At 40.4% G+C, this 27,835-nt stretch overlaps 1 protein-coding gene across 1 annotated transcript in view; it reads left to right on the top strand.

Moving 5' to 3' along the window:
• MAST4 (microtubule associated serine/threonine kinase family member 4) overlaps positions 1 to 27,835 on the top strand; it is a 148,712-nt gene that overhangs the window by 82,723 nt on the left and 38,154 nt on the right. Inside the window, 8 exon segments of the mRNA XM_023751286.1 lie at positions 1,245 to 1,402; positions 3,295 to 3,370; positions 5,324 to 5,533; positions 10,585 to 10,686; positions 13,088 to 13,220; positions 18,275 to 18,342; positions 20,549 to 20,634; positions 27,642 to 27,835. The exon segment at positions 27,642 to 27,835 is cut by the window's right edge and continues 12 nt beyond it. Of these exon segments, the coding sequence (XP_023607054.1) occupies positions 1,245 to 1,402; positions 3,295 to 3,370; positions 5,324 to 5,533; positions 10,585 to 10,686; positions 13,088 to 13,220; positions 18,275 to 18,342; positions 20,549 to 20,634; positions 27,642 to 27,835 (1,027 nt within the window).

Genomic DNA, 27,835 nt, shown 5'->3' with positions numbered 1-27,835 from the left:
TCTAGTAGTGTTCTCATTTTAATGGTTTATAAAATGATTTCATTACATTAGAAAAATCTCTATCTCTGTATGTACTTGGTACAATGGTCTATAATTTCCAGGTATCGGGATATTTTTAAGCTCTAGTCACTCATTTCTAGTGTCACTGCATTGCGATTTCAGTGTTTATGAAGTGTGCTCTTAACCTAATGACTTTTTTAAATGAAAAATAGCCTATTATAACTGAATTTTTAAAAGAGTGGTATCTTTCCAAATATGTTTATTCTAACTATGTTTCTGTTATTCAAAAATTTCTCAATCTCTTGTTAGAATTGCTTACAGAGTTCATCATCCAATAAAAACATCAGTCTCTGTTTTATAGTTTTATTCTTCAGATTGATTAAAAGCAGTGTGATTTAACCATTCACCTTTTCTACCTTACCTTGCTCCAAGTATTGAATGAACATTTTCAAAGAGTAAATCTAAACTCAAGGGATTTAAAACTCACCACCACTTAAACTATTAAAAAAAATAATAGTCTTAGTCAAAGAAAAAAGGAAAGAAAATCCAGTTTTTAAAACAATGGCATTATTGAGAAAAGAATCTTTCTTTGTTCCTTTTTTCACCCAGGACACATATCAGTGGTAGTTGCATCAAAGGGCAGCATGCTTTGTAAAGAGATCTCAGTTCCTAATTTATGATCACGCATCATACAAGTCACAGTCACAGTACTTGATTAGAAGCCACAGTAGACATAAGTGTACCATACTCCATTGAGAGCTAATCTATCACTTAATGCACCCAAATTCTCACTCCAATTGTTACTGTCTTGCTTTGGCTTTGACTGGGTCCTATCCATTTTCAGAGCCTGGGTTTTCCCCAGAGAGGAAACTCTTTGGGGAAATCATCTTATAGACCAATGAGACAAAATATAGAAACCCCTTTGACCTCCCAGAGAAAGTATTAAGGTGTTATCATGTAGGCAGTAGTTATTTATAACATGAAAAGGAAGCAGTGTAAAATGATGGGATATCAAGCTTTAATGCTTTTATATATACATTGAAAGACATTTTTTAATGGAATTTATTTGGGTTTATATTTGTTAACATTATATAAGTGTAAGGGGTGTAATTCTATAGCACATCATCTGTATATTGTATTGTGTGTTCATCATCCCAAGTCAGGTCTCCTTCCATCACCATTTATCCCCCCCACCCCCTACTGTTCTTAAGGTAGTCACATAACTTCTCTCTGGTTTGTTTTAGTCATCCTGTTCCTCCCAGGAGAAGTTGCACCAGTTACCATACCAACCAACGCCAGATGAATTACACTTCTTATCGAAACATTTTTGTACTACCGAAAGCATCACCACGGAGAACAGATGCAGGAACACCCCTATGCGCCCCCGTTCCCGAAGTCTGAGGTGTGTAGACCCAATTGAAAAATGTTGCTTAATTGGATTGCCTCTTTTCAATCCTTTCAAGGGAAGACTTTTGGTCCTGTAATTCATGTATGCGTTCATTGATTTGTGAACTGCTATAACTATAGTGTGATTTTTCCCATCTGCACAGGATGTTATTAATTACCATTGAAAGAGGTCGTATTATTTTTCTTTTAAATTCTTACAATTCCTACGAATTGCTGTAGTAGCAGTAATTACAGTGGCTAAAGGACCTGTAAGACCTTCTAGCCTTTGGAAATTTCAAGACGATCGAATTATGGTGCAAGAGGAGTTAATAATTTAAGAGGGAGAAGTTGGGCCGAAAGGGAAGACAACACATTGAGATTCACATGTGGTATTTAGATTCTACATTACAAAAGCCCTCCGAGAGCTTTCGTTCTTTTCTCCAGGATTTTGAACAAACTGTTAGCAGTCTGTGTCCCTTGAATTTTGTGGATGCCCAATGTAGTTCAAATTTTTTGACAAAAAAAAATAGAGCCAGTTTTATTTTGACCTTATTTCAAAAGTCACAGTTTGATGGTTGAGGAAGCAGACTCTAAAGCAGAGATCGGGATGTTTATGAGGAGTGCTTGGGATCCACCCCTGCGGAAGGAGGGGGAGCAGCATGGGGCTCAGGGAGATGTGTAGCTGCCACACAGGCCCACAGTGTAGCTGACCCCACAGGGAGCCCTGGGGTGACATGACCCATCGGAGTTGTACTTCCAGGTCCAATGGCCCTTCCTTTACATCTCCACCTCAGTCGCTGGACGTACTCCCCTGAAAAGGGCATGGCCTTGGGTGAGGTGACTCTGCAGCTGAGGCCATTGCTGAAGGGACCAACCCCTGTCCCAGCAACTGCAGGGGGACTGAGCAGCCGTCTCTGGGTCCAGCAAGTGCCAGATCTGATGGTATAGAATTGGTGCACTTTGACATATTAAGGTTTTATTATAAAAAATATTTTGTCAGGAGTACAATTGAATATTAAAGTTTACTCAGAAGGGTTTTTTCCCCCTCTGTATCCTTCATATTTAGTATCATAAACTGATAACAAATATCACCACATTTGGTAATTGTAGGATGTGTTAGAATATTTTGAGACACAGAATAAAAGACCAATTTTATGCCTGCATTGAATGACATTGCATGTTACTACACAGCTGCCCTTTAGTTTTATGAAACGAGTTTCTAGGATCTCTAGTGCAAACAATGTCCTCCTGGGCATATAAATACTCACACGGAAGTTGCACAACTACATACCACTAAGAAGGAACACAGACCAGCTACTGAAATAAAGAAAAACGACCACAGTTGTATGCCTGTTTCATATTGTACATAACGCCCACCTCAGCATCCCAAATAAATGTTTGCTAGGCTAGAAAATGGATTTCAATGCTGACACCTGTGCGTGGAAGGCTCCTAACCCTCTTCAGTGGGCCGTGGCGGAGCGCAGGTGTATGATGAAAGTGTGAAATTAGACACTTCCACATGGGCTTGAGGTTGTTTTTGTGGCCACCCTAACTGCTTTTATATTGCAGTTCACTAACTGGTTTCCTGAACTCATGCACAAGTGCATGCTCCGTACAGAATATAAGCTCAATTTAAGACCCCTCAGTTATGCAGTGCAGCTGTAATTACTATGTGGCATCCCACTTCTCGAACTTGCTTGTCAAATCCTCATGAGGGTGTCTCTATGTTTGTGGGTAGGTGTGTGTGCACTAATGAATGATTTTGTAGTTTAGTACCTAATACGTTTATTTGTTTTTTTTTTACAAAGGTTGCATAGTACTTTTGATGCAACCAATTGTTTATAAATAAAGGCTTATTTTCATTTCACGCTGTGGCAAGTTTAAAAGGGTAATTTGCTTTGCTTGCAGCCCTGGACGTTCTCCCGCCTGCTGTGACCATGAAATAATTATGATGAACCATGTCTACAAAGAAAGGTTCCCAAAGGTAATGAGTTGAATGGAAGGTGCCTGGCATTGGAACAAACAGGCACCGCAGGTTTAGTGTCCGTAAGGTGGTTGTAAGGGATGGAATGGTTCGATCTAGAAATGACCTGCATACAACAGCACAGCCTCCTTAGAAAGATGGAATCACTAAACATGTTTACAAACTGCTGAGAGCTAGCCACACAGTCTGGTGCTGAACTGGCCCCAAGTGAGCCCTGCTGTTGTAGCACCACTGGGGCCTCTCGCCCCTGGTGCTCTCCGTGCCCATGCTCTGGGCCCGCAGTCTTGTTAAGCAGAGACTGTGTCCTTCCTTAGAAGCCTGGTATGTCATGGAAATCTTTTTTTTTTTAGCCTGTTTTGTTTTTATGACTTCGTATCTCTTTACCAATTACATATCTAACCTTAACAGTGCCATGTTCCCCATTAGAATGGCTAAAGGAATTTTTTAAATAAAATATGTTTGTTTTTCATTTTAGAGAGAGAGGAAGGGAGAGGGAGAGAGAAACATTGATGTGAGAGTGAAACATTGATCTGCTGCCTCCTGCACACCCCATACTGGAGATCGACCATGCAACCGGGGCATGTGCCCTGACCAGAATCAAACCCGAAGCCTCTTGGTGTGTGGGACAGAGCTCAACTAACCGAGTCACACCGGCCAGGGCTTGCAAAAGGGATTTGAACTGAGAGGCCTGGATGAATGGTTGTTGCCAGGCACCCTGGCTGCAAGAAGCTGCTGTCCAATAGTTTCTGACACCTCATTTCCACAGCTTTTCCACCAAAGTGTCCTGCACATGTGGGAGAAGGAAATTTCTCCGTTTTGTCCCCTTTCCTCCCCCCACCTCCTACCGTTACAGCCCTGGGCAAGAGAACAAAAGGAAATCTTTGGTTTCATAGATCAGAGTAGAGTACTTATTTTTGTAATGAACCCAACATTGATGCCATTGATTAAAGCCATTTCAGCTATTTATCACATGTCACTTGTTTCCCAGGGAAGCGGGTCCTGACTGTAGTTATTATGGGTTAGGACTTCAGAGCGGGCAGGAGGCAGAGGGAACCTCCCTGATTAGGCAGCCAACAGTGAGGAGCATTGACTAGGCAATGGGGCATCACAGGCAAGGAAATGGACGTTGGAAAGGACATTGTAGATTTACGTTACCAAGGGAACCCCTTTGGCCTTTTGCACATGTCACGCAGCTTTTTGAGGAAAGGAACAAGGTGGTATAAGATGCTGGTTCCTGGTACATGAAAACAGCCGAGGACACAGTTGGCCTGCCCTGTGGGGCTCCAGTGACAGTCCCGATGGTGGAATAGGTAGAAACAGAGCCATTCGATGCTTTTGACAGTGTCTTTAAAAGAACTGAAGATCTGAAATGAAAGCATAACATTTCACGGATAGTAAGTTACCTGAAGAAGGTTACATGGGCCATTTTACATGGGCATAGGAAAAAAGCAATTATTGCCCTGGGACGTTCAGTTTCCCTTCCATACCTCAGATCTTTCTTCCACATGGTGTGACCTCTTTTTTTTTTTTCCAAATAGACTGTTTTTTTAGGTCCGTTTTCAGTTCACTGCAAAATTGAGCAGTAAGTACAGAGTTCCCAAATACTCCCTGACCCCACACATGCACAACCCCCTCCCATCAATATCCCCCACCACAGTAGCCCCTTTGTTACAAAGGATGAACCTGCAAGGTCACCTCATCATCACCCAAAGCCCATACTTTATGTCAGGGTTCACTCTCCGTGCTGTACATTCCACAGGCTTTGAGGAATGTATGGTGACATGTGCACCAGTATAGTATCATTCAGAAACGAGGCTTCTTTCGAATTTAATTTCTAGAATTATATTTAAAAACTTGAGGAAGTCTCTGAAAATGCAAGAGAAGCGTGATGATAGAATTGTCCAGATGTGTGTTTCCTTGTTACATCTGTGTGTGCACATCTTCTCTAAACAGGCCACCGCGCAGATGGAAGACCGTCTGACGGACATCATCACCAGCTACTCCCCTGACCACGTGCTCCCCCTGGCAGATGGGGTGCTCAGTTTCACTCACCACCAGATTATTGAGCTGGCTCGAGATTGCTTGGATAAATCCCACCAGGGCCTCATCACCTCACGATACTTCCTTGAATTGCAGCACAAATTAGATAAGTTGCTACAGGAGGTAAGGACCATGCGGCATATAGAGTTCGCTGACTTATTTTGCCTTTCCCCTGAAAAAAAAATTTTTTTATGAGAGCATTTGCTTAACAAGTTTTAACCGTGCGATGGAGTTCATATTCCAGGGAAGCAAAAAAGAAGCAGGGAAAAAATACCACCTGATTGCTACTTGCCATAAATGGATTCTGGTCCTCATTTATAGTAATAGAAAGTTAATGTAATAACCTTTACAGAAACCTTGGGACCCAACAGCTCATGGCTCCAGGATAAGTGGATTGTGAAGGATTTTGAAGCAATGATTCCCCCCCATCCCTTAGCCATAACATTATAAATTGCCTGAGTGCATGTGTGTTATTTGATGATGCTATCTAGTTCTAATATCTGGAAAAGCTAAATGGAAAATTGCTGCCTTCTTCCAGGCTGTTGTGTCCTATTAATTAACCTGCATGTGGTATTGGGTGGTAAATGGCAACTTAGATTTTCATTAGTGTCAGTTCTTCTTCTAACGAAATATCCAATTTCCGAAATGATAGGTAAACACAGGGCTTGTCTAGGTCTAACTCCTGCAGGACTCGCTCCTGATAATCCCTGGGACCGGAAGGTAGTGTGCACGGTGGAATGGCATTAGTGCTTAATGTTGCTATTCTGATTGAAATTGATAAGCCACAGCCTACAAGTAAAACCTATTTAGCCTATATAGTAGGGTATATTGTATTTCTGTATCTCATAGGGAATAAATTATGCCCATGTAAACATAATCGAAGATGGTTTTCTGTAAGTATGAATATGTGAATAATTGCATGAAGCTGAAGGAAAATATTAGCATCTTAGTTATCTAGAAATTCATCCGTCCTTGCCCCTACGGAATTTAGTTGTGGCAAGATGAGAAGATCCCTCTCTGTGTAGCAGCTATTTTATCCCCTTTCCCATCCTAATCTCCCAACTGAGTTTTCTGATCTCTGTTCCCATTTCTCATATTCCAACCTATTGCAACCACTAAGGCAGTATTTCTCAGACTGACTTTGGGGATAAACACATTGTTTTATTTTATTTTTTAATTTATGCTGTTAATTTCTAGTTTGATATGGACCAATTCTCCTATAAATTAAAATGAAAATTAATTTACAGGCAAATGATCATGCATTTGGGTTCCAGCCGTGTAGAATGGCTGTAAGGGTTGCTAAATGCTTAGTCTCAGTAATTGCACTTCTCTCATCACAGACTGATAACGGTTCATGTACTGGCCCCAGTCTTCAGGCCACCATTTGAGTAGCACTAGGTCATCATGTCTGTGTGGGCAGAGATATTGTCTGTTACATTCACCTAGGATAAGGTGCGACACAGCGGGGGACTCAGTCCACATGTGCAGAATAACTGGCTTCTGACTCACTCTCACTAAACTCACTGATATAAGTTCAAATCCTCCCTCCTATTCTATTATCAGGCTCAGGCCCTCGTGCTCACTGGTCTGCCCCCTTCTATTCCTCACCCCTCAAATTCATACTCTGTGCAACTGCAAGAACATCTATCTAACAACCTTTAGTGGCTCCATTCTGCCTACAAGTAAAAACCATAACGTGGCCTGTGTCACTCTCCTCATCTCAATACATTTAACCACAATACACTGTATTGATCTGTTTGGAGGCCTCAGTTCACCAGCATGCCATGGGCTCTTTGAGGGACAAGGATCGCCCTCAAATCATCTCTAACTCCCTGGTACTGGCCCCAGGGTGATGTTTACTTGGCTCCTCAGTAACTGGGAGGGAGGCAGGTAGGAGGAAGAGGATGCATGTGTATGCATGCCAAAATATCCCGTCCGTTCTGATCTGTTGTCAGGTAATCTAATTCTGCTGTTCAACTTCTGGAAAATGCAGGAAACACTATGCATGTTACTTTTCTGAGAATACCTTAAAAATTATATTTGTTAAATGGAGCCTTTCTAAACAGAAGAGACCTCTGCAAGATACTCTTTCTAAATTCCATGTTCTGTCCCAGGAGGTTATTATAATTACTAGCTTAGTCCTGTTTTTCCTTCCTTCATGGACATTCCCCAAAAAGGGTACAATCAATACAAAAAGCTACTTACACTGAAATCTTTCACTTAATTTTGTTTCTGTATGAGAGACCTGACGGATTGTTTGTGACAATTAAAAAATCTTAGGGTTCCAAAAATCACCGGAATGGACCACATAATAAATAAAAAAATGTTGATTTTTAGAGAAATTTCTTTTTGGGGGCAGAGAAGCATGTGTACTTGTGGCATAAAGGGCATTGTTGGGTCTGAATAAGAATGTTTTCTTATTTATCTTCACAGATAAACATTTCCTTCAGTCCTTTTGTGAAAATCAGAACTATCTTCACAATCACATTCACAATGTCCTTTCAGAGTTTGGCGCTAAAAGGTCACAGGGAATTGTGGGGACTTGCTTTGCTTTCCCCACGATGCACTGTTGTCAGTTCCCAGCTGTGACATTGTGTGCCCGCCTGGCTTGCCTCCCAGCCGCTTTTCCCATTGTCAATCTCTTGCATACCCAAACCAGGTCTCCCTGGGCTTGGATAGCTTGATTTAACTGATGCCTTTTAAAGTACTGACATCTAGGTCAGTTCCTGATAAATGCTTTTATGTCTCCATTCTTTTTTTCTTTTTTTCACTTAGGTGTACTTAGCCAAAGAAAATGAAATACATAGGAAGCTATAGCCTGCCCTCAAATCTGGGTCTCAGTATTTTTTACAGCGGCCAACACTTAAAATACAAACACAGGTATCAGTAAGCATTAGAGCTTGTTGTTGGCAGCCAAGAATATATTATTCTTCTCATGCTGTGTGTATGGTTCTGATTAGAGTTATTTTAACGAAGCTTCCCCATTCCTCCTCAATAATGTTAGGAGATAAAATATTATCTGAGTTAATATAACCCATTGTATGTTTTGGCCTTATTATGGCTGATAATTCTTAGAAGTAAGAATGAATGGATTATTACAGTTTTTAAAATGGAATTTGTATAATCTAAACTGAATATTTTTTAAAAATTTAAGATATAGAATTCTTATTTCTCTTTGAAGAGACTAACAAAATATGCAGACTTTTTAGATTTTTTTTTTGCATTTCTGAATTTATAAAGCAGTAATTATTAGAGTATCTAGCCCAGATTGTCAATCAGAAAGTTAGGTGGTGGCCCTAGCTGGTTTGGCTCAGTGGATAGAGTGTCAGCCTGCGAACTGAAGGGTCCTGGGTTCGATTCCGGTCAAAGGCACATGCCTGGGTTGTGAGCTCGATCCCCAGTAGAGGGCATGCAGGAGGCAGCTGATCAATGATTCTCTCTCATTGATGTTTCTAACTCTCCTTCTCCCTTTTTCTCTGAGTCATAAATATATATATATATATATATATATATATATAGTGTTTACCTATGAACCAGGAGGTCATGGTTCAATTCCCAGTCAGGGCATATGTCCAGGTTGTGATCTCGATCCTCAGTGTGGGGCATGCAGGAAGCAACCAATCTATGGTTATCTCTCATCATGGATGATTCTCTCTCTCTCTCTCTCTCTCTCTCTCTCTCTCTCTCTCTCTCTCTCTTTCTCTCTCTCTCATTCTCTCTCTCTCCCCTTTTCTTACTCTCTGAAATCAATAAAAATACATTTTTTAAAAAGTTAGGAAGGGTAAACTATAAAGAAGATGTATAACCACATTTCTTGGCACTCATTATATCTTCCAAAATCTTTTTATTGTAAAACAAAAATTGGAAAGAAAACTTAAAGATAGCTTAAATATTATGTATATCTCCTTATGTATGTTTCAACAGTCTTACTGGTTACCAGGACCTATAGTTATAGTTACTAGTTGGTTTGCTTTGAACACATTCTATTCTAACACTATTCACCAATGGTCTTTTTTTGGGGGGAGGGGGAGAGTTAATGTTAGCTGTTTTGCTTTTGCTGGTATATGATTTTTGTACCTACATTTTAGGAAGTTGCCTTTGATTTGGTGGCTTAAATTCAATAATCATATTACTGCTAAATAGAACCATTTTTCAAATATAACCAATTCTGTTTATGGGAAGGCTGATTCTTATCAGAATTAAGCACCTTCAGTAATGATTTTAAGTGCTTATTACTATGTCTGTGCAATTATATTCTGTTGTACCAGCATCACCTTGATTTTTTAATCCTTCGAAGAAAGTAAATCATAAAAATTTTAAAATAAAAAAAGCCTAAAAGTAAACATGCACAGAAGTTTACATTTAAAATTTTTAAACTTTCGTTTTAGGTCTCCTTTGATACAGATTTACCTAATTTCTTCAAGAAAATGTCATTGAAAATTAAAATGATTCTAAATAAACAGAGTTTTGTCCTCAGGCTATTTGTTGTGCATAGGCTGCACATGTAGGCAACATGCATAATAAAATTTTAAAAGACTTTAAGTCAGTTAAATTTTATTGAGTTCCGTGGCTAGGTACTATTTATTCAGTACGTGAAATCGAAATCATATGTATGTATCCAAGTTTAAACCGTATCCACCTAATATTGGAAAAAAGAAATGCACACTTTTTTACATGTTATGAAATAACTAATGTGTAGACTAAACATTTGTGTATGTAAAATGTCTTTTGTGAATGTGTTAAATACCCATCGTCTGGGTTACAAAAGTGATCCTTCATTCACTCTGTTAGCTGTTTCCTACACGTAAGATGTTACATCTGGAAAATCAGATTCCTTGGCAGCTGCCCACTCTACTTGTACCACAGACTTAATGTGTCATAAACTTTTAATGTCTCCTTCCTTCATGGTTCACATTAGGGGCCCTAATATTTGATTTTTAACAGAGAGAATTAATCAAAGGTTTGCAATTAAAATTTAGCTAATAGAGCCATTTTGGAGATATAGAAGTTTAATAGTGTCCATTTATGTAGAGCTAATGTCCACTTATCAATCTTTTAAAAGTATTTTCTAAATCGCTTAATGTTTGAATATTTGCAATTATCTAATTAGCATGCTTTGCTGAGTTTCTTTTCTGTTTAATGGAGCAACTCTGTATCATCATTCTTTCTCATAGGCTCATGAACGTTCAGAAAGTAGTGAACTGGCTTTTATCAAACAACTAGTCCGAAAGATCCTGATTGTTATCGCCCGCCCTGCTCGGTTACTGGAGTGCCTGGTAAGTTGCCCCTCGAGGTGACTCCATTATTTATTGTTAATTGTGGAAAAGCCATGACCGTCAGCTCCAATTCCCTTTGGCTCCAAAGACCAGCGCTAAACAGAGTCAGTGGGAACTATAATTTATGATGACATCCATGTGTGACTTGTTTTCTGGCTCTAAGTAAGAATTCGAGGACTTGTGCTGTAGTAAGTGATAGTCATATCACATTCTGACCAAACTTAGCAGCTGAACATGAAATATGTGCCTCACCCGATCTCAGTGTAATACTCTGCGACCGCTGATTTAAATTCTTGCTGAGCCTCACTTTTTGGGTGTTGCCCAGATGCAAAGAAACAGAAATGAGAGGTCTGATATGCGGTAACCTGTGGTTATAATTATTATTTGTTAAAATTCGGCATGTTAGAAATATGTTCTAGCCAGCAGCCCATATGGGAGAACGCAATAGGACCTCATCCAGATCTGAAGACATGACTTGGAGATTAGTTCATTTTATCAGTTTGTTTGTTTTTGTGGTCAGTGATTATTTTTCTGTTTTAGAATTTCTGTTTTATGTAATTCTCATTGAGATTTTATGAAACACTGAACAAATATGAAGCTTTGAACATAAGAATGGTTTTTAAAAGAGCTTAGCTAGCATACTATGAACACTAACTTTTAATTGCACTAGCCATTAAAACATTTTATAACTCGGTGTACAAAGCTTTTTATAATAGTGACATGTTCACACACCACACACACATTAACATTCATAGCTTTTTATAATAGTGACATGTTCACAGCCTCATTAATAAATACAAATGCATAGTGAGACGTGGCAGAGGAGAAACCTTGAGAAAGGTAGGGGAATTGGGAGGAGGCCTCTCCACTGATGGCCAGGAGCTTTAGAGCCACAGAATCAAAAGGACCACTTGGCATTGAGTGGTCCTTGGAAAGATAAAGGGGCAAAAAGACTGATGCCTCGGGAGAGGAGGAGATTGTGTGACTGGCAAATGTGGTTGAAGAAAGACTTGTTATTCATTCTCCCAGTGAACCTTGTGCACCACATGCGTGTACCTCCTGCAGTGACTTAATTTGGGGGGAAATACCATTTAGCATAAAAACTCGTTTCTCTGGACAGCTGCAGATAGGCTCAGAGGAGATCTGGCCTTAGAAAGGAAATGAATGCTTTACAGTAACCACTCCTAATCAGAAGAGAGAGAGTAAAAGCATAGCCTCTCAAAGATAGAAACAAGTGAACGCAGAAGTAGATTTAAAAATGTTGCTTTCAGAACTGTTGAAAGTTCAGCTGAAACTGGAATTTCTGAATTTTCGGGATATGTCTCTCACCAGTGGTCTCATCTGCCAGTGGCTCTCACCAATGGTCTTATCTGTCAACGTCTTAGGTGTGTCTAAGGCACCAAGTGTATACATTGGTTTGGCTTTACTCCATTTGCAGCAAGCTTTTTAATAGGGCCTTTATTTATTATTATTCTTATTAACTTTCTCATTTTATCTTTCCCATCACCATTTATCTTAGAAACTCTTCAAGTAATTGTCAGGTGGAATTCTGAGATTCCAAAGTTGCATGCTTTTGGGACATTAATCAACATAGGAAAAATTCTGGAGGGAAAAAATCTAGGAAGTATAACTGAAAATAGCAACTGTGCTTTAAATCTGTGAGCATAATTGTTTATAGCACATAAATCCTTCTAGAGTGATGTGATTCTAAAGCTTTTTACTACGTGCCAGACACCACAGACACCAAGGAAAGTAAAAATACATAGGAAAAAATGTGCTACCGGTTTTTAAAAATAGGCAGAGGTAATTGGAAGCACTAAGTTTGCATTTTTCTTTCTTAACCTTCACATTATATGAATGTTAATGACTTAATTTTAGAGTTTACTGATAAAAAAGTGGTAATTTTGAACTTTTTCCTTCTAATATCTTTGGACACCCCTGTACTAAGGGAGTTTCTGGCAAAACTTTTGACAAAATATGTTCTAATATTACTTGTTTGGTGTGTGGCTCTTTGTGGGGAGAGAGAAACTGGATCTTTTGGATGAGATTCCCAGAGTTTAAAACTTTGCTAAAGAAGCACAATTAAAAACTCAGACCTGTTTATTTTCAGGAAGATAGATATCTTAAAAGTGGAGATAGTACCTTCAACGTTGCATTACAAGGACATTGGGAATGGTTATTCTATCTGGGTTACCAAGTACACAAATGTATTGTCTTAGAAAAATGAAGTCTTTGAATATGAAGGGAGAATTATATACTTTTTAAAGCCATTTGCCTCCTTTCTGCATAAATCACCCACACCCAAGTACACCCAGCAGTTGCTTGTGGATGGGACTTACATAATAAAACCTTAAACAGTTTTGACTCAAAGAAGTGTCCATCTGTGTTTGTCTTCTGCTAGGAATTTGATCCTGAAGAATTTTACTACCTACTGGAAGCAGCAGAGGGCCATGCAAAAGAAGGACAGGGTATTAAAACGGACATTCCCAGGTACATCATTAGCCAGCTGGGACTCAACAAGGACCCTCTGGAAGGTGAGTACCCTGGTGGGGCTGATCTTCCAATTGCTTATGCACTGTGAGCTCACGGAATAACGTAGCGACAAATCTTTTCTTTTTCTTTTTTTCTTAAGTTTTGGCTCTGTCTATTGAAAAGTCCAAATTTGGGGACCAATTGTGATTGAAGGAAACAGGTACAAGTTGAGCCCTGAGGAGCGAGTGAGCATGCCCCATACCTTTGTGTTTACCTAGGGTACGGGGCCCGCCCTGAAATCTAGTGGCCTGTAGGCTTGACAGTGCCTGTGTCCCAGGAGGTTAGATTGCAGTCTTTCCAAGTATTTTTCTCTCGTGCAAAGCTCAGTTGAGTTCTTCTCAAGGGTGCTTTCAATTTTGAAAATGTTGCTAAATAAATTAATTATAACTAATATAAAAGTGACATTTAAATTTAAAGTAATTTGGGAATAAGCTGATGATAGATTACTTCAAATCAGGAACAGTGTTGGTAGATATATATTGCTAAAAAAGACCTGAATAATCTATCTATCTATCTATTTATATATTTATAAGCCAAGCTACCAGAACAACCGGAATGACTGGTCGCTACAACGTGCACTGCAGCCGGCCAACCTCCCTTGGCCCCTCCCCCTGCTGCCTGGCCCGATCAGCCCTGATCAGGGCAGGTCAGCTGGACCCCACCCATGCACGAATTCCGTACACTGGGCCTCTAGTAGTAATATAGAAGAGAGCCAGGGTGGGGGTGTGTGTGTGTGTGGGGGGGGGGTTCTTAAAGCTTACATAAGGATTTATGATTGATTTAGATAAAAAATACAGGTCTAATGCTATTAAATACAAAGAAGAAGAAGGAAGCATCCTCTGTGATTTTTTGAAAATCAAATATTAGGCAATAATTCCTCCCCTACCTTTTCCTGCTCTTTGTTGTTGGGATTGTCATTGAAAATATTTAGGTTATATTCTGTCTAAAAAGACTCACAAACATAGACTCCTTCATTCAGCATCACCTTCCAGGTTCATTACCTTGAATTTGCAAACAGTATGTGTCTTGCTAAATTGTCTGTAATGAAGGTAACTGTTAGCACAGACATCTGTCCATCTGCAGCCAGGGAGGCTGCTGCTCTCTGCCCTGCGCCTCGGTGCTCCCCTGCTTTGTTTGCACTTATGGCCATCGGATCTTTGCTTCCAGGGAAAGGATGCATGTATTCCTGGGAGATAAAGCCAGGAAAACGTATACTGTACTGAAAGCAGTGCCACGACAGACTCAGCACTTATCAGAGACTGGTGGCTGCTGCTCTGAAGCGTTCCCTGGGGAGAGATTTCCCTCATGGCTTTTAAATTACCATCTCTACCTTTTTGAATCATGAGTCTTCAGAAATGGTTTAAATCAATGAAATAAAAAGGGCAGATGTTTAATGGTATTTAGATGAGTTTTAAAAATCTCTTCAGGCATTACAAAATGATGCCTCAGGTTCCTGCTTCAAAAGCTGACTCTTGGATCCATCCCATTACTACCCACTGCTTACAAATAATATGTATTTCCCAGATAATAGTTATTTAGCAGAAATTCTATTTAAAACAGAACCATTTTTTAATTTGTTTTTTTATGAAAATAATTGGAGTGGGGGAGGCTGTCAAAGTAGATTATAGTGACTCTTCACGCTGGAGAAGTTGTCTGTGTCAGCCCTTGAATTGTAGACTCAGAGCTCTTCAGTTTTCTTAGCTAAAGAGCAGTAAATATCACTGTAGGCTCAACTTTGGTGGGTAAATAATCTCAGGCCCATTTACATACCTTCATAAAGTCTAAAAAAATAATAGTGATAGTTGACCAGTTTTGAGTTCAGTAATATAAATTGACCACTAGGGATTGTTTTTTTAACTTTTGACACGATTTTCTTGATTCATATCTGAGGATAGTTTTTAATCTATTTGTTATCACTCAAAATGTGATTATTACAAACTGATCCACATTTGCTTCCCCTTCTTGTCTCTGTCTACACTAATATATCTGAAGCCTGACCTTTGACGGTGAGGAGTGAGGATCTGAGTGGGCCTGCCCAGAACTGGGCCCTGGCAGCCAGCATTGCAGGCTGTGTGACCTTGACCATGCTAAAGAGCCTGTTTGTGCCTTGGTGTTCTTTCCATAAAAATGGGGTCATAGTGGTGCCTATTCAAAGAATTGTTTTCAGGGTTATATGAGTTTATCTCTGGACCCAAGAGGTAGTAATGCTTAATAAATGTGAGCTGCTGTTACCATTTTATTTAAACCATATTAAAATCGCCTCTTTCCTGGAAAGCCCCTGCAACTGGATACATTTTAGTTCACCTCCTTGTTCATAAATCTGAAATGCTAGTCACATAGGATGTTGACAGCATTTGAATGACACCAAGAAAGCATACACTTTGTACTGAGCTCATTTTTATTCTTAAACTTTCCCTACAGGGAAACTGAGAAAGTGAGGGTCAGTCTCCAGTTATTGTCAAATCTGGAGTTTATTTTTATCCAGAGGCAACATTTCACTGTTGTTTTGCTTCATATCTTTATGTATAATCTCTCCCCCCAAAAGGGTAATTATATTTATAAGAACATAAATATATGAAATAAGAGCCTAAGAAATAATTTTAGATGCATACAAAATATCTAACTAAAAACTGTAACTTTTTATTATGCATGTTCAAGTTTGAAAATATTAGAAAATGCAAATTACCTGTGATCCTACCACTCAGTGATAACCCCTACCAAAGTTAGGGAGAAAATGCTTTCATGTCCTTTTTTTTAATAAAACATGTTTTTTTAAGTATAAAAATCTAAATGAACAGTAAACTGAATTAGATTTGAGTCTTCAAGGTTGCATCCCAGTGTAGGTTGAATAATTAGACAACTTTGTCTCTTTTAACTAGACCACATGGTAACACCTTTGTCTCTTTTAACTAGACCACCATGGTAATAAGCTGATGTCAAGCATGGGGCATCCAGCCCAGGATTAAGTACATAATATACTCAGTAATATTAAATAACCATCAACAGTCAGTGAGCACTTAATTTTTGTTAGTCAACATTCTAAGAGCTTCACATGCATTATCATAAAAGCAATACTCATAAAGAGCTCATCTACTGATGGACATTTGGGGTGCTATTAAAAACAATGCTGCCATGAACGTAGGGGTCCATATATAATATTGTTGCCATCTTACAGAGAAAGACCCCGAGGTTAGAAGGTCTCTAGTAAGTATTGATAGTGGTGGTAACCCACATCTTTGCATCCCAAGTCCCTCTTAACCACTAAGTATTACTTTTCTTTCCGACAAACCAAATTCTTAGTGTACTAGGTGATCTATCTCTTAGTGGACATGAAGAAATAGAAGAAGGGATGCTAACTATAACTTGAGAATCGCCTCTGAGCTGTAGTCAGGGCTTCTTTGATGCCTGTCAGAGCCTGGGAAGACTTGCCTCTCTTGGGTGTCTGATTATAAATAAGCACAGTCGTTGACCCCCGAACCGGTTCTAAGCTGTGGTGGTTGTGTTAGGCCAGCGGCTCTCAACCTGTGGGTCGCGACCCCTTTGGGGGTCGAACGATCCTTTCACAGGGGTCGCCTAAGACCATCGGAAAACACATATATAAGTACATATTGTTTTTGTGATTAATCACTATGCTTTAATTATGTTCAATTTGTAACAATGACATTGGGGGTCACCACAACATGAGGAACTGTATTGAAGGGTCGCAGCATTAGGAAGGTTGAGAACCACTGTGTTAGGCAGGTTGAGAACCACTGTGTTAGGCAGTGAATCCTGCTAGCTAAAGCAGAGGCCCAGCTCTAAAGTATCTATGTCTAGGTGTTCATAAGAAATGAGGCTCCATGGGACTACATCAAACTAAAAAGTTTTTGCCAAGCAAAGGAAACCATCAAAAAAATGAAAAGAGAACCCACTGAATGGGAGAATATATTTGCCAATGATACATCTGATAAAGATTAACATCCCAAACTTATAAAGAACTTATAAAACTCAACACACACACACACACACACACCAAAAAATCCAATTAAAAAATGGGTGAAAGACCTGAAAAGACACTTCTCCAAAGAGGACATACAGATGGCCAATAGACATATGAAAAAAATGCAAATCAAAACGACAATGAGATATCTCCTCACACCTGTCAGAATGGCTGTCATCAATAAGTCAACAAACAACATGTGTTGGCAAGGATGTGGAGAAAAGGGAACCCTAGTACACTGCTGGTGGGAATGCAGGCTGGTGCAGCCACTGTGGAAAGCAGTATGGAATTTATTCAAAAAATTAAAAATGGAGCTGCTTTATGACCCAGTGATCCTACTTCTAGGAATATACCTGAAGAAACCCGAAACACTGATTTGAAAAACTATATGAAGCCCTATGTTCATAGCAGCATTGTTTTTAGTAGCACCCCAGGTGCCCATCAGTAGATGAGTGTATAAAATAGCTGTGGTACATTTACACAATGGAATACTAGCTGGCCAGAAAATAAAAGGAAAAAAGAAGGAAATCTTACACTTTGTGATAGCACGTGTGGACCTGGAGAGTATTACGCCAAGTGAAATAAGGCAGTCAGAGAAAGACAAGTACCTATGATTTCACTCATATGTGGAATCTAATGAACAAAATAAACTAACAAAATAGAAACAGACTCATACAGAGAACAGACTGGCAGTTGTCAGAGGAGGGGGTTGGGAGGCTGTTTGAAAAAGGTGAAGGGATTAAGAAAAAATAAAGCAAACAAAACTTAATGACACAGACAACAGTATGGTGATTGAAGGAGAGTTGACTTGGGATGAACACACAATACAGTATACAGATGATAAAAAAAGAAAGAAATGAGGTTCCAGGGAAAGACTTGTAATGAATAATTTCCAAATGTCAGTTGTTGGCTCTTGCCATTTTGAAGATTTTTCTATGGGTTCATTAGAACATAGAGTAAATTTTTCTTTTTTTTCATATTGGAAAAATTATTTTTCTGTTGTTTCAGCATGTATTCTTGTCTACATGCAATTGTCCTACTTTTCTTAAACTTTGCTGTTTGTTTGTTTTACCTTAGAAATGGCTCAGTTGGGAAACTATAATAGCGGGACAGCAGAAACCCCGGAAACAGATGAATCAGTGAGTGTAAGTATCTTTCTTGATGAAATATGATGTTAGTTTTTCTGTTTATGGCATCTGGAGATTTGGGCTGTGTTAATTACTTTATTTGTTCAACAAATATTTATTGTGCATTCCATGTGTAAGGCACTATGCATAAAATTTTAGCCCCTCCCTTCAAAGAGAAAGGATCTTTGCTTCCAGTGAAGTGATGCATTCATTACTGGGAGATAATAAAATACAAATAAATTATGCAAAAACAGTTAAAATGATAAACTTGAATGAGAGCTATGAAGAAAAAGGGCCATGTGCTACTAGAACATAACATGAAGAGATTTACCTTAGTCTTCAGAGTCCCAAAAGACACTTGTGCTTGAGATGTGAGGTGTTACTAGGATGAGAAAGGGCAGAGGGAACATCACAGGCAAAGACTGTGACACAAGGGAGCAGAGTGCATCTGAGGACTAAGAGCAAGGGACACTGCAGAGACTGGAGAGGTTGGTTAAGAAGGGACTCGGAAGTCCTTGTTCATCTTTGTCAACTTTTTTCTTTCAAAACAGTGGCAGGTGATTGAGTTTTGGAGGAAATATATGGGTATGTGGGGTGGAGGGGGTCACAGGGAGATGACCCAATCTGAGTTCCAGCTTGAAAGAAATCACACGGATTACAAGGAGCAGGCAGGGGTGAACATGGGAAGCCAGCGAAGAGGCTGATGCAGTGCACAGGTGAGAGGTCCCGGGTGCTCTGCCGTTCTCCCTAATTTTGAGCACCAGAAGAGGAATCAGGTGGAGCAGGCTGGGGTGATCAGGACAGAGGGGCAGCCATGTAACCTAAGAATCAAGGCTCTGGAGTCAAACTGCTCGATTTGAAACCTGGCTCCACCTCTTACTAACTGTGGGTTCTCTCTGTGCATCAGGGTTTTGTTTGTTTATCTGCAGAATAGATAGAAAAGTTTAAAGGAGATAGTTTGTGTAAAATGGTTAGGACAGCACACTAAGTCAATGTTAAATGAATGGTAGCTTTTTCTGTTTATTTTATTATAACTGTCATAATTTTGAAAGTGTTGAGACTGAAGTCCCTCTGAGACATCCAAGAAGAGCCTTCAAACTAGCAGCTATGTACAGGGTGTAGTATCCTTTCGCCCTTGGAGGAGGGGTTTTAGGTAGAGGTTCGAATGACTTAGGAGACATCCATTGGCATAAATGAGGTCACTCTCAGGTAGGGAAGAGTTAATGAGACAAGTTGGCCCCAGTCTTGAATTATATTTTCTGAAATGGGGCATTGGCAGGTGATGGCTAGATCCAGGTCCTGTGGCCAGAGGCCAAGGGAAGATAGAGGAGAGAGTTGGTTGTTTGAGTTGAGGAGGTCAAGTAGCCCAGAGGCCAGGATGCTATGTGAGTTGTCTGTGTAGACACTGAAGGCACCCAGATGGTGAGAGAATGTGGGCAGAAAGATAGGTTGGAAGCTGAGTATCCAAGTCTTGCAAAGATGAGTGGATGACAGGGTCAGCGATGACAGCTCTGAATGGGGGAGGATGGCGTTTCTTCTCAGATTATAGGAAAGGAATTCTGGGCTCTGCAGTAGCAGCAACGAGGCTGGTAACACCCTCTCAATGTAAGGATACATGGAGTCTGAGAAAACAATTTTTTAACAGCACTTTTTTTGTTCTTATCCTTTGAACTAAACTTTTAAAGAGCTCTCTTTTTGAACACTGAGATTAAACTATAGTAAGATTTATGGTATGGGATTAGAGAAAGGCAGACATTCTATGTTTGGGTGTCCCATTGGTTGCCGACTACCTTTTCCAAGCAAGAAAGGCTGCCACAGGAATGAAATAGCCATGCTCTGGTCTGGGACAGAGAAGACACAGCATCTGAGGCCCAAGGACAGCCACTCTAACCTGCTCTTTCCTGGCCAACTGAAGCCAGAAGGAACTTAAATCTCAAACTTTAAAAGACTAGGACAAGGCTAACCTGAATAGTTAATAGAGGTGAATTAAAATTGGGAATTTTCAAACACTTGGTGCCTTCAGCTCCTGGAAATGTGGGTGCACTTAAGTGAAACTTAGACACTGCTCTAGAAAATTGATCTTGGAAGCTGTCCTTCAGGTTCCTGTGCTAGAATATGGCTCTTCAACATATTAAACAACAGAGCATGTAATTAAAATATTATTGATTTGGCTATGGTGCTTGAATTCTCAACTATTTTTTAACTTCCATATTTTGTTTCCAAGAGCTCAAATGCTTCCCTGAAACTTCGAAGGAAACCTCGGGAAAGTGATTTTGAAACGATTAAGTTGATTAGCAATGGAGCCTATGGGTAAGTAATTAAAGAAAACTCTGTTGTATTTTAACACACTAAAGTACTGTATTCTTCACCTTTATCTTATGTCAAATAGCTGTTGTATAGGGACTTTAGTTTTTACATCTCTGCTCATTCATTGATGGGTATAACATGTAGCCAAAATCATTTTTCACTGGATACTCCATCAGAAAACATATCAGGTGGCCTGAGAGTTATTTTAGAGGATCAGAGAGAATGAATTCAAAAGTAAAGATTTATAAAGTAAAAGAAATTTTGTATATATGCCTGTTTCTGCCTCCTTTACTCTGCCCTTTCGGGTTCAGAAGTAACTGTCTCTTGGTTGATATAGATATATGTATGAATATATGTTTATATACCCACACACATACACACCCAGATATAGTATACTAGAGGCCCGGTGCACAAATTTGTGCACAGGTAGGGTCCAGCCTACCAGCCCCAGGTAGGGCTGATTGGGCTGGGCCGGCCAGGGGGAGGGGCTGCAGGCTGTTGGCAGGCCGGCCCCGCCCCCTGGTTGAACTCCGGTTGAACTCCCAGTCGAGAGGACAATTTGCATATTACCCTTTTATTATATAGGAGGATATGTATCTGAACATATATATTAGCATCTGAACAAGAATAAATATGTTTGAATATGTATAAATTCACATATAGCATTCGTGCTTGAGAATTAGCCAGTACTTCCTCTCTGACCAGCACTCAACCTAGTAGAGAAGTATTTAGATAAAAGGGTTGGTTGAAAATTAAGAGCAGTACATTTCTTTGAGTCTTTATATTACACTAGGAGTGTTTTTCAGTTCAACACTGTGTTATGTAATCTGATGACATTAGTGGTCCCTCTTCCTTAATCCATTTTTATAGACATGAGACTTTACTCTCATGGCAAAGGGCCAATAGTGACAGGATCCTTCTGAGTTTCTAATAAATAGTTTAAAAGGGTAATTAATACACAAACTATGTCCTGATCCATTTTAGATGGCCCAAGAAGTCTAGTTTAATTAAGTATTAATCCCAGTTCCATCTGTATATGGAAAGCAATAAACAATCTCCTAGACATTTATTGCCATTTATCACACAAGTGAGCAGATGAGATAAAAGTGATTTTGTTGTGCCACAAGGGATGTTTCTCCTTACATTTTTTTTTTTACCTCTAATATTTTCCACACCATTAACTTAGAGAAGAACTTAAATATTTGTGGTCTTTCCTATGCTTCACTGATTTGCTTTCAGGATATGTCAAGTGACATATTTCCTGATGTGGCTTATAAATGCTCTCTTGTGAGGTTTGTTTGTTTGGGGGATACTTTATGTCCTTCAAGAATCTCATTGAAACTTTTCTACTTAAGAAGATTATTTTAGCATGCAGTTATTTGTGGGTTTTGTTTATTATTTGTATTTAGTTCTTTTTAGTTTTGGAGACCCTATGAGGATTTCTTACTTCATTGGAGAGAAGGCTGGACTTTGATTTAATGGGCCGATGGTTTGAGCACTGCTAGGTTTAATTGGCAGTGGAATTCTGGAATAAGATGATCTGTGAAGCACCGTTTTTATGAAACGTGGGCATAGATCTTAGCAGTATTTGGAGTTCTAATTGGTTGAGTAAACTCATTTGTAGTGCAGTTAAAGCACTGTATAGTAGATGAGGTATATCACACTTTGGGGAATGGCTGGGAATATACAAGAAGTTAAACACGCTAGGAATCAGTAAACACCCAGGATGCAGGCCAAGTCGTTAATGGGCTCACAAGCTGCCTGCAGGAGCCTCTGCCAATCAGCTGAAACTTTCTTTCCTCTTTGGCTCTTCTCAGATTTAATCTCTCATTACATTTTTGACAGATTTCCTTTAAGTAATAATTATTTCTCATTTGAATTTGAATGGAGCTACGCCCATTGGTCCACCCAGTCAGAGTGCTGATTGCAGGCTTCCCTGGCTGCTGAACAAGTGGACCCTCTGTGGGAGGCTTTCGTAGGCATTTCTGTGACAGTGTCACGTTCACGTCAGTGACTCGGTGACACTGATTTTGAGAACTGGTTGTGCTGAGAACTAATCCTCTCATTAGGACGAGCTTCTTCCTACATGTCATGCTAAAACACGTTGTGGTTTTCTCAGCATCCTGCTTAGTGACAATTCATATCACAAAGCCAACTTGCTAATTTGATAAGCATCTGATTTCCTTCTCTATTTAACGTTTCGGATGCCTGACTGGAAATTAAACATCCCTTCATGCCAGTGTGGCACTTTGTAGAAAGCTAACACTCCGTGTGTGCCTCATCATCCAGTTACCTGATCTATGTTGTCTCCCACAGGAGCCTGTGGGCAGTTGATGTTACTTCCTCTTGGCTGGGGAAGGAGGGGCTTGGGCAAGGTCACGGGCACTGACCCCACGCAGAGCTCTTTCCTGACAGGAGGTGTTCTTGTGCTATAACCTCTGGTCATCTTAATTGGGGTGTCAAGGTCTCAGTTGAGCATTTGCACTTGGATTTTTAAATTACAACTTTGAATGTTTTTAAAGTGAAAGCATAAAATTGACTAAAAATTCTAAAGAGTAAAAAACACTAAACTTGAAAGGCACAACGTTTCTCCCCCACTTTGCTTTCCTCCTAGCCTTGACACAGTTGTTCTCTTTTAACCCCAAAGGCCAGGAGATGTGCCCTGTGACAGCTGCCCGGTTGCCGCACACTCTCTCCCCCAGCCTTTCCTCTCAGCTTTCCTCCAACACATGCACTCCCATTCCCATGTGCAGCTTTGCGTGCACAGACTCATGTGCTGGGCTCTCGGATTCAGGCATAATTTTATACGCATCAGACATTCACACTCCCGATAGGACAGATTCATTCTGCTCCAGATCCTGTCAGCATCTGATTCCACCCCCACCCACCCCACACACACCTCTAAGTTCTACACGGTGGCACGGAGCTTGGCGCAGAGAGAACCCAGGCCTCAGGCGCCCCTGCTCCCTGCATCACCTCCCACCCTTGAATTTTTCTATTTCACAGGGAGGTCAGGGTAGGAAAAGAGAGAGAGAAGCGGCCTTTTCAGGGAAAACCACCCTGGGGGCCAGAAGCAAAGAGGTGTGGGGCTGAATCACTTCACTCCAGTTTTATCATCTAGGGAGGTTTACAGCTCTGCTTAGCAGTGTTAGATGTCTGTCTATTGGCTGCTATCTGCCTCTCTTTGTTTCTCTTTTTCAATCTCTCTCTCTCTCTCTCTCTCTCTCTCTCTCTCTCTCTCTCTCTCTCTCTCTCTCTCTCTCTCCTTACTTAAAGTAGACTTGGAACCTTGATTAATGAGAAAGGTGTATGTGCAAGACAGCAATTATTACTAAATAAACAAATGTCAGCACTAAGAAATAATATTCCTAAAGCGGTACAAACATGTAAAAGTGAAGAACGTAAGACAGAAGAAATTCTAATTAAGAAGTCTAGTTGACTTTTGCAACTTGATCAAGATATGTGTGTCCTGAGGCAGAGATAGCTCAAGCTACCTAAAGGATTAATTTCGCTTGGTTTATGTCAATTTCCTAAGGATTAGCTGATCATTTTAAGCACATCATAGCAAGGGAAAGGAGAAAGTCAAATCAAACGTTATGAACTCAAAATCTGAGAAGAAAGGTTGCAGCAGTTTTTCACACAGTGCCACCAAAAACCTAGTCTGGATGGCGGTCAAGTAGGGCCTGAGGCAGCACTCTCTTCTGTTCTTTCATAAAATTGTGTACAGCTCCATTCTTCTTCCCCTGCTCCCTGTTACTCTCAGACATACTGCTGAACGTTATTCATGTAAGAAATGGTGATGCTTGACAGAAAATCAAAATGGCAACCTTCTGAGAGGCCAGCAGTGGAGTTAGCGATGTCATATGTCTGGGTCCTCAGCACCAAGCCTGCTCAGTATTAAATATTGGAAGGAGAGGTGGAAAGTAAGCGCTATTCCAATCACTCTCCTGGAGAGCCAAGTGATAATATAAGGATACTATCTTTCTTTTAACATTTTGAATTCCAAATTTCAGTAACTGTTTCAAAAACTCCTCTTCATGGCAATGTTTGTTTACCGGTGCTTGTCTTACATCGAGGGGAAGGCCAAGTTGTTTCCTAGGCTCCCATGCATCTGCCTGTCCTGCTCCCAGCATCTGTGTAGGAGAAGCTCAGGTTTTCTTTGGATTTTGATTTTATTCAATCAGTAGTTGAAAAAAGAAAAGCCTTTAATCTGATTTAGAAAGAATGAGTAGTGGGTTGGTTAACTAAAAAGTTGGTCAAAGTAGGAAATTATTAATAAATGATATGTACTTTAAACATTTTAGTTTAACCTAAATATATGCGAATTTACTAGTCTTTTGATGTAAGGCCTTTTTACGACAGCCACTATAAACACACTTATACGTTGTCTCTGTTTTCCAACTTAAACTTCTTTAAAGATGAAGGACTTGAGCAATCTGAATGTAAGAATATAGATTTTTATTATTTTCTTAACTTTTGGAAATCTTTTCACCCATACTAAAGCGAAGGAATTATATTTAGTAACTCACTTTCCAAGGCATTCTACTTAATCTATATAATAAAAGCCTAAACGACCATTACGGCAGAACGACTAGAACAACCGGTCACTATGATGCGCACTGACCACCAGGGGGCAGACGCTCAACACAGGAGCTGCCCCTTGGTGGTCAGTGCGAGTGCCACTCAGCCAGAAGCCGGGCTCACAGCTGGCAAGCGCACTACCGAGTGGTGGCAGCAGGCACAGCAGGTCAGGATGAGCATGAGCAGCATGGCACCCAGCCTTGACTCGGGCTCCTCCCTGGCCACCTGCCGGACTGCAAGAGGGATGTCTGACTGCCGGCTTAGGCCCGATCCCGGTGCCGTTCTCTGTAGAAGGCAGTCAGTCTGAACAACTCAGTGACTCAGGGAAGTGTGGGGAACTCAGGGTGAGCCTGCCTCCACGCTTGACTTACCCACTCGATGGTGTTCGCAGGACAGACCATGGTGGCCCAGCCCATGCACGTGTAGCAGCTGCTGAAGCTCAAGCAGCAGGTCATGCAGCAGTAGAAGGTCATCCAGCCACAAACCGGCAGGCGGACATCCCCCAAGGGGTCCCAGACTGTGGGAGGGCACAGGCCGGGGTGAGGGACGCCCCTACCACGTGCACGAATTTCGTGCACCAGCCTCTAATTTTCTTATAAGCAGCGATGCTTTTCCTTCTCACCCTCATGTTTCATCTTTCTAAATAATTTTTACATTAGTTAATCATGATATCAAGCCTAGACAGAAAAACAGGTGTGGAAGTCAGCTCAGCTGGTGGGAGCCTGGGTTTGGAGGCATCCTGACGTGGTCCTAGCCCACGCAGAAAGGCTGAGCACCCAGTGGGTCAGCTTCCATGTCAGGGTGTTATGCTGTGGGAATAACAGCACCAGGTTATGCCTTAACATAGTTATGTAGAGTGTGGTTAAGAGTGCTTTAAAGAAAGTAAAGGAAGAAGTAGAATACCAAAGAAATGATGAGAAAGAAAAAAAGGAGTAAAGAAAAAAAAGTAATGTTTAAACAGAGACCCAAAAAATGGGATTTTGTGAATGAAAGGAAAAGATGGATACAAAGAGAAGACAAAAATAGAGATACACATACTTGAAAGAAAAATGAATTCCTGGTTGAACAATTAACGGGAAAATGGGAGCTTTGATTAAACCTAAGTGGAATATACTTAAGATTTATGTCAGTGGACCATCCTGTTGTATGGGCTAAGCAGGAATATAGGCTGTCTTAGTCCCCCTATATTCATTTCATGGACAGTGAAAATAACTAGTGGAAAACGCATCTCAGAACAGATGACCCCTTGTTTTAGGAGGCGGACCATTGGGTATATCTTATTGTGATTGATTGCTTTTAGGTAAATTACTACTTATTTGATCATTGCATTTGTTGCAGGGTAGCCTCATATAACCTATTACACAATTTTAATGACTGATGGCTCTTTGGGTAAATTATTACTTATCTGAGCATTACCTAACCTGGGAGTTCAAATCTGTTCTCCCACAATAATGGCAAGTGAGGAGAAGCTAATGAGAAAAGAAGTTAGTCCAAGGCATTTTCCTCGTTGCTCATTTCCAGGTGGGGTTTTAAGACTCCTCCTAATTATTCCTTTTCTCTACAACATTCAAAGCCTCAGGGAGTCCAGTGCAAGGTCGTGGAATATGTGTAAGGTCATTCAGTCCCTCCTGTGGAGTATTTAAGTGAGGCTTTTGGCACAGATTCAACGCAGCCTACAAATTTTACCATAAAGTTCCCTGACACCTTGGCCAGAGGTTGGATGGGGCAGCAGTCAGTGTATTATTGGCCTCCTTTTGTGTTGGGAAATGCATTTTCTGTTGAACCAGGTACAGGTGTTCCTCATGCCAAGGTTTGCGGTGAGGAAATATACTATTCTTTGCTGCCAAACAGCCTTAGTTGCCCTATGATACACTCCTCATTTATCTGGAAATTTCATGGGAAGTAAATGTCTCTCAAGTTGCAAGGCAATTACTCTAAAAAGAGATGGTACTTTTGCAGATTCCAAGGGTATCACATAGAAAATATTTGCTGTAGTCAGTGGAGGAAACATGCCTAACAGGTTTCTAATGTTAGGAAGGATCTTGCTCTCAAGATCTGTATGCACTTTTGTTAATTCTCTCCTGTTCTGACTTCTATATTGGATTTTGTTTTGTTTGTGGAACTGAAAACATCAGGTAGCTATTGGAAAATAGCCCACTCTGGAGATGTTTCCTTCCTTCAGCAATGAAGATGGATTTGATGTCTTATGTATGACCTGTGATCTTTATTGAAGGAATTTTTTAAAAAAATCAATCTAGCCAAAGGCTCCTGGCCTGGGGCGGATGTTGGTAGCTTGTGTGAGTTGAACTCGCCTGGCGTGTGAACTGACGCCTGGCATGTGAACTGAAACAGAGTACCTGATCACATGGTTTCTGTACTCAGAAGCACCCCGTCTTTCTGTGAACCCCAACTCTCATGCTCCTTTTCAGGGCAGTCTACTTTGTCCGGCATAAGGAGTCCCGGCAACGCTTCGCCATGAAGAAGATCAATAAACAGAACCTCCTTCTCCGGAACCAGGTCCAGCAGGCCTTCGTGGAGCGGGACATCCTGACGTTTGCGGAGAACCCCTTTGTGGTCAGCATGTACTGCTCCTTTGAAACGAGGCGCCACTTGTGCATGGTCA

The sequence above is a fragment of the Myotis lucifugus genome, unplaced genomic scaffold (assembly GCF_000147115.1).
Source record: "Myotis lucifugus unplaced genomic scaffold, Myoluc2.0 scaffold_0, whole genome shotgun sequence".
Taxonomy (NCBI): Eukaryota; Metazoa; Chordata; class Mammalia; order Chiroptera; family Vespertilionidae; genus Myotis; species Myotis lucifugus.
The sequence above is the reverse complement of the archived record's forward strand: the minus strand, read 5'-3'. Positions and strand labels throughout refer to the sequence as shown.